Here is a 6,000-nt window from a genome sequence, read left to right as displayed (position 1 = left end):
GCTGTCCCTTAAACACCTGCTGCTCTTTTCCGTTCCGAATCCATCCGATTCTTAGCACTTCCCAAGCACGTTTTCGATCGCTGTTAATGAACTTTAGGACCAGCTGAGCAGTGGGTGCAGCAGCCCCGTCGCGCGCCCATTTCCCACCAACCCTGGAGTCTGTCACCCGGTGCAGGAGGTGGCCCCGGCCACCGGCACCGCCACCTCGGGGCTCTAGGGATGGACGGGGCGGCAGCCCCCGACTGCCCGGCACTGCTGGGGCTGGCTGGGGCCGAAGAGTACTTTTTAAATTATTATTTTACTTTCTCCCGCAGTCTCAGAAAGTGCCCGGAGTGATGCTCCAGCGGTTTTGTCTGACCCGTGGCTGAGCGGGGCTGTCCCTGCAGTGGGGCCGTGCTGGCCCTTGCGATGAAGGGCAGCCCGGTACTGCCGGCTCTCCGGGAGCGCTGGCCCTTCTTCATTGTCCCCGAGCGGATCTTGCCCTGAGCTCCCGTCACCCATCGCCAGCCCCGGCACGGCTCGGCGGTCACCAGACGGGATGGAGGGGGCGGTGGGATGGGGGACAGAGAGGATGGAGGGGTTGCTGCAGCCTCGCTGCTGCCGGCCGGGTGTCGGGGCAGCCCTCGGGACTCTCCTCCCTCTCCGGCCGGATCCGTGGGGTCCCCGTGTGGTCTCTGGCTGCCCCTGGGGAGGGGGCGCCAGGGGGGGCTCCATCCCCTCTCCCTGCTCCTCCCTCAGGCCAGGGCGTCTGACTCCCTCCTCCTCCCCGACCCCAGGGAATGCCGAGGGACGGGGAGCAGGGAGTGAGGGCGCTCCATGACCCTTCCTGCCCTCATGCGGGCACCGCCCCAGGGCTCCCCTGCTCCATGCCAGCACCTGCCGTTCCTGGTGCAGCCCCTTGCCCCGCCCCCTAGAACCTGCCTGCTCTGATGGGCAGCAGCAGCAGCAAAACGTGAAAACAAAGGCTGGAAAAACATCCCCAGGCTGTTCCCAAGGCGCCGGCCCTGGTGCTGTGGCACGTCCCCAGGACACTGGTGGCACTGGGCACGAGCCACCTCCACAAGGCCACACACGTGTCCCACAGGGATGTTCTGCATGGGGCAGCTCATGTGAGGCAACCCAAGCGCAGGGTCCAAGGTCTCTCCTGTCTAGACATCCCTGGGGCAGCTCCACGATGAACAACATCCTGAGAGAAGGCCCAGAGCCTCAAATTCTTCTCCGACAAGATTAGAAGGATGAGGTGACACTGGGACAGCCGGGCCTGGGGTGGTGGCCCCGGCCCTGCTCCAGCCATCCCCCTCCTGCAGAAGGAAAGAGGCAGCAAACACCTCCAGCAGAAACCAGCTGCAGTTTAATGGCTGCTCCTGGGGAAGGCTGTGGTGGGACTGAGCTCGTAGCAGCATTTTTATATTTCAGGGTCAAGAGCCGAGGGACAGACAGGAATTGTTACTAACCAATGACAATGGAGCAGTGCCCACCCCCCAGTGCAGAAACACCGTGGTCCTGAGCTGGGCACAGCCCCAGCCCTGCCCCAGTGCTGTCCAGTGGCTGCAGCACTTTCTGCTCCCTACCTGGTTTGTGGATGAGGGACCCCCACGGGCTTCTCCAGGCCGGGGGGTATTGCTCTCTCCCCTCCCACAGGAGCAGGAAATGGGGGTGGGGAGCTCCTGGCTCTGCCTGCCTGAGGCTGCAGACCCAGACACGCTCCTGTGGGGCTCCAGAGCAGAAGCCCCAGACCTTTGGCATGACAGAGGTGCACGGCAGCGTCAGCACACGAAGAACAGCACGTCCTGACCGAATGCTCCCACGGGAAATTTCCCCCCCCTCTCCGGGCAGCACTGCTGGAAGCACTCGCCGTGTCCCTGTGAGCCCCCAGGGCCTTTCTGACGGCAAACACCTCTGCCAGAGAGGAGGAGCCACAGCTGCGCCTGGATTGTCACCCAGGCACGGGGACGCAGGGCGGGCGGGCAGCAGGAAGGGATTCACTGCAGGAGCCCGGGGAGCTGGGGGATGCTGAGGCAACGCGGGGCCGGGCACGGGGAGGGCAGTGCCGGCCGTGGGCTGTTCACAGAGACAGGAGCGGCAGCTGGAACAGCCCGGGAGCGGGGCCGGCGCCTCCCGGGCCAGCCTAGGCGCTGTGGAAGATGCGGACGCGCTGAGCGATGTCCTGGCGGCACAGGGGACACGAGTGCAGCCGCTCGCAGCAGCCCTGGCAGCAGCAGACGTGGCCACAGGGCAGGAAGATCATCTGGGGCTGGGGGAGAGACAAAAAGGTGACACGGAGAGTGCTGCTGTCCCTGAACACTGCTCCCAGCACGGGGGAGCTGGGGAACACCCGCGGGGGCTCAGAGTGGGGAGCAGAGCCCCGCACCCCAATCTCCGTCCACCGTGGGTGTGCGGGGCCTGGGCTGTGCCGAGCAGGAGCGCGATGGGACACGGGGAAGGACAGACACCATGGGACACGGGGCAGGACAGGACAGGGCGGGGCTGAGCTGAGCAGAGCAGCCCCGCGAGCGCTGCCCAGGGCCGGTGGGGGAGCTCAGCGAGCTCCTGCCAGAGCCCGCACGAGCCCTGTCCGTCTCTGGCCCGCCCTCCTCTCCCCATCCCCGCTGCGATGCCCAGCCCGGCTGTGCCCGGGATCTGGCGGGATGAGCACCAGGGCACTGCCAGGGCTGCGCTGGATCCCGCCCTCCCTCCGCGCCCTGCTCCAGCCCCGGGCGGTGCCGGGTCTCACCTCCTGCTCCATGCACACAACGCACTCCGACTTCTTCTCGTCCCCCTGCAGCGGTGGGGCCGTGGGGGCCGTGGGGCCCGGGGTCTCCTCCAGGGGAGCGCTGGGCTCGGGCCCCGCAGGGACCTCGCTGTCCTCTGCCCTCCGCAGCTCTGCAACCGCAGCCAGCTGAGCGCTGCCCATCGCCCCCGCAGCCCGGCCTGCCCTCCTGACACACCCACAGGAGGTGTCTGACCCACAGAGCTCCCTGCTCCAGGCTCAGGTACCGGCTGTGAGTGTAAAATGTGGCAGAAAAGAACTGGGGGTACCTGGGATGGTTGTGGCCACAGCCAGGATCTCCCGAGCCCGCCTGAGGATGGCATGCTGCAGACCAGCCTCTGTCACACCGAGCTGAGGGGAAAGAGGAGGGTGTTGGCCCCAGAGGGACAGCAGGGGGATGTCCCCAGGGGGACACTGAAAACTCCTGGGCATTGCTGACAAGACGTGGCCATGCCAAAGAAAGCCCCTCTGCCAGGCAGCAGGAATTCCCTGGTGCTATTTCTACTACAGAGAGCATCTGGAGGATGTTGGAAGATGGTGCCAGGCTGCAGCTCACCCTGCAGGTCTCTGGAAGAGCCACTGCCCACAGGGAGAGGCAGAGCAGCACAGGCACCTCTCCCTGTGGGGAGGTGACACAGCAGAGCATCCAGCCAGGCACAGGTGGATTCTGAGCAGGGACAGGGACAATCCCTGCTGGTGCTGTCCCACCCTGTGGCTCTGCTGTCTCGTACCTTCTCCAGGTCACTGGCACTCATGGTGCTCAGCGTTTCCAGGGATATTCGGTGGTGAGCGAAGATTGGCACGTACTGCTCAGCAGAGAGCTCCAGCAGCAGGGTCACCAGCTGCTGCTCCAAACCCTTCTCCTGGAAAACATGGAATGAGCTCCCCTGGGGCCAGGCAGCAGCAGGGCTGGGGCTGTGATCATCCCTGGCCTGCCCTGCTCCAGCTCTGCTGCATCCCAAACACACCAAAGCCTGGAAGCCCAAGAGGTGGAGCAGCTCTGGCCCCAGGTGTTTTATGAGGTCTGGGAATCCCAGAATCTCCTGAGCTGGAAGGGACCCACAGGGATCCCCCAGCCCAGCCCCTGGCCCTGCCCACACCCCCCACCAACCCCACCCTGGGCATCCCTGGCAGCGCTGTCCAAAGGCTCCTGGAGCTCTGGCAGCCTCGGGGCCGTGCCCATTCCCTGGGGAGCCTGGGCAGTGCCAGCACCCTCTGGGGGAAGAACCTTGCCCTGAGCTCCAGCCTGAGCTGCCCTGGCCCAGCCCCAGCCGTGCCCTGGCTCCTGTCCCTGTCCCAGAGCAGAGATGGGAGCTGCCCCTCGGGAGGAGCTGCAGCCCCAGTGAGCTCCCCTCACACATGAAACAATGCCCTTGGCAATCCATGTCTGCAGTAGTCCCTGCTTTGCCAGCTCAGGCCAAACTGCAGCACAGGCAGAGCTCAGATCAGTCTCCTTGTGCCCACCCTGAGGAGATTTTACCAGCATGAATTCCTGGCTCAAGCCATCAGGAGCAGGAGTTGCTGTACTCAGTCATGTCTGAAGGGGAATTTGGGGAGCCAAGTAGAGCCTTTTGAATGCTCAGCTGGAACAAGAAGCCCTGCCTGGAAGGTTTCTGTTCCTGACCAGCAGTCTGGGGCTGGGATAGCAGCTCTTGCTGGGAACAGCTGAGGTGTTGGCTCCACAGGGACCTGGGCAGCTCCACCCCTCCACAGGCAGGAATGAGGGAGCTCAGAGCACCATGGGCAGCACTGGATCTGTGTGAGGGCTCTGTGACCTGCTCCCAGCCTTAGCTCAGGGGGCTGTCCTCACTCCCCCCAGAGCAAAGCAGAGCCACAGTGGCAGCAGGAACAGCAGCAGCACCTGGAGTTTCAGGGAGAGGGGCTTCTGGTTCAGCAGGCGCTGGTACTGGATCAGCCAGTAGTTCTCCTGCTTGGTTTCGCTCTTTGCCTCCATTTCCAGCTGAAAAACAAACTCAATTCATTCAGAAGCCCAAGGGAACACAGCCAGGGGGGTTCAGGGATGGGTGTGCAGGAGAGAGCCCCCAGCCTGGGCAGTGCAGGGCCCAGCCAGAGCACTGTGATGGGGGTCAAACAGGATTTCTGGCTCCGGCAGGCTGGCCCCACTTTGACCCCACGCAGGGCTGTGCATCTCTCTGCTCCCTTTGCCCCAGGACCTGTGGCCTGGTCTCCCAAGGCTCAGGAGGGTCTGCAGATCTTCAGGATTGCAAGACCACAACTCCCATCCCTTGTGCTCATCCTGCTGACCACTCCCTTCCCAGCAGGGCCATTGGGGGTGATGATGGTGCCCATGCTGCACCAGGCAGTGCTGCTGTGCTCCCCAGGTTTACATTAGAATTTCCTGGGGCTAAATTGGCTTCTGGACCCAGACACAGCCCTGCTCTGCTCCCCTTCACTCCCACACTGAGCCATGGACTTTCCCTGTAGCCAACCCAAACGCTTCCTCACCCACGGCACTGCATGAGAGGATTCATTACCAGGATTTGTTGCAGTTCTTCCTCTCTTTGCTTCTTCTCCTTGAGCAGCTGCTGCAGGAGGCAGCCGAGTGCCTGGCGCTGCTCCGTGACTGCCTCCTGCAACAGGAGAGCTCTGGCAGCCACAGCCCCACACTGCTGCCACCCTGTTCCCTTCCCAGCAAAGCTCCTGCCAGACCCACAGCAGTCCCATGCTGTGCAATCGCTGTGCCCCACAGCTCAGATCCTCTCCTAGCACCGGCAGGGCAGAACCAGCTGAACCTGCTCCCTCAGCCCTGCACTGCTCTGCCAGCCCCAGCCCACCTTGGCTGCAGCAGCTCCTCCTCACCACATCAGGAGCTCAGCCAAAAGTATTCATGGTACCCCTCCTTAGAATCATGGAATCTTAGACTGGTTTGAGTTGGAAGGGCCCTTAAAGCCCATCCAGTGCCACCCCTGCCATGGCAGGGACACCTCCCACTGTCCCAGGCTGCTCCAAGCGCTTCCAACTGAGAAAAGACCACCTGAAAGTAGGTCTGGAGTCCTGCAGGTGAACAGGACAGGTGAGGTCCCCATGCCTTTGGGATGCTTCTTTCCCCTGGGGTCTCACCCCAAGCACACCAGGGCAAGGCCAGGCATCCCTGCCGCCACTCCTTGGCAGTAGAGAGTTAAGTGGCTCAGGAATGTCCCTTCATGTGGCCCCTCTGCAGCTTCAGTCCCAGCTCACCCATATCTGAGCAGAGACCAGTAGTGGCCATC

At 63.4% G+C, this 6,000-nt stretch overlaps 1 protein-coding gene across 6 annotated transcripts in view; it reads right to left on the bottom strand.

The window, feature by feature from the left end:
* Positions 1–1,329: 1,329 nt before the first annotated feature.
* LRSAM1 (leucine rich repeat and sterile alpha motif containing 1) overlaps positions 1,330–6,000 on the bottom strand; it is a 26,685-nt gene continuing 22,014 nt past the window's right edge. For 5 of the 6 annotated variants that reach the window (XM_059865065.1, XM_059865069.1, XM_059865068.1 and 2 more), the window contains 6 exons: positions 5,266–5,361; positions 4,632–4,730; positions 3,502–3,633; positions 3,040–3,121; positions 2,735–2,883; positions 1,330–2,254 (listed from right to left, as the gene is read on the bottom strand). In XM_059865065.1, coding sequence (XP_059721048.1) covers positions 2,129–2,254; positions 2,735–2,883; positions 3,040–3,121; positions 3,502–3,633; positions 4,632–4,730; positions 5,266–5,361 — 684 coding nt within the window. In that variant the 3' untranslated portion in view covers positions 1,330–2,128. The remainder of the gene's footprint in view (positions 2,255–2,734; positions 2,884–3,039; positions 3,122–3,501; positions 3,634–4,631; positions 4,731–5,265; positions 5,362–6,000) is intronic. The other variant, XM_059865070.1, reaches the window with a different exon arrangement.

The sequence above is a fragment of the Haemorhous mexicanus genome, chromosome 21 (genome assembly GCF_027477595.1).
Source record: "Haemorhous mexicanus isolate bHaeMex1 chromosome 21, bHaeMex1.pri, whole genome shotgun sequence".
NCBI lineage: Eukaryota > Metazoa > Chordata > Aves > Passeriformes > Fringillidae > Haemorhous > Haemorhous mexicanus.
The sequence above is the reverse complement of the archived record's forward strand: the minus strand, read 5'-3'. Positions and strand labels throughout refer to the sequence as shown.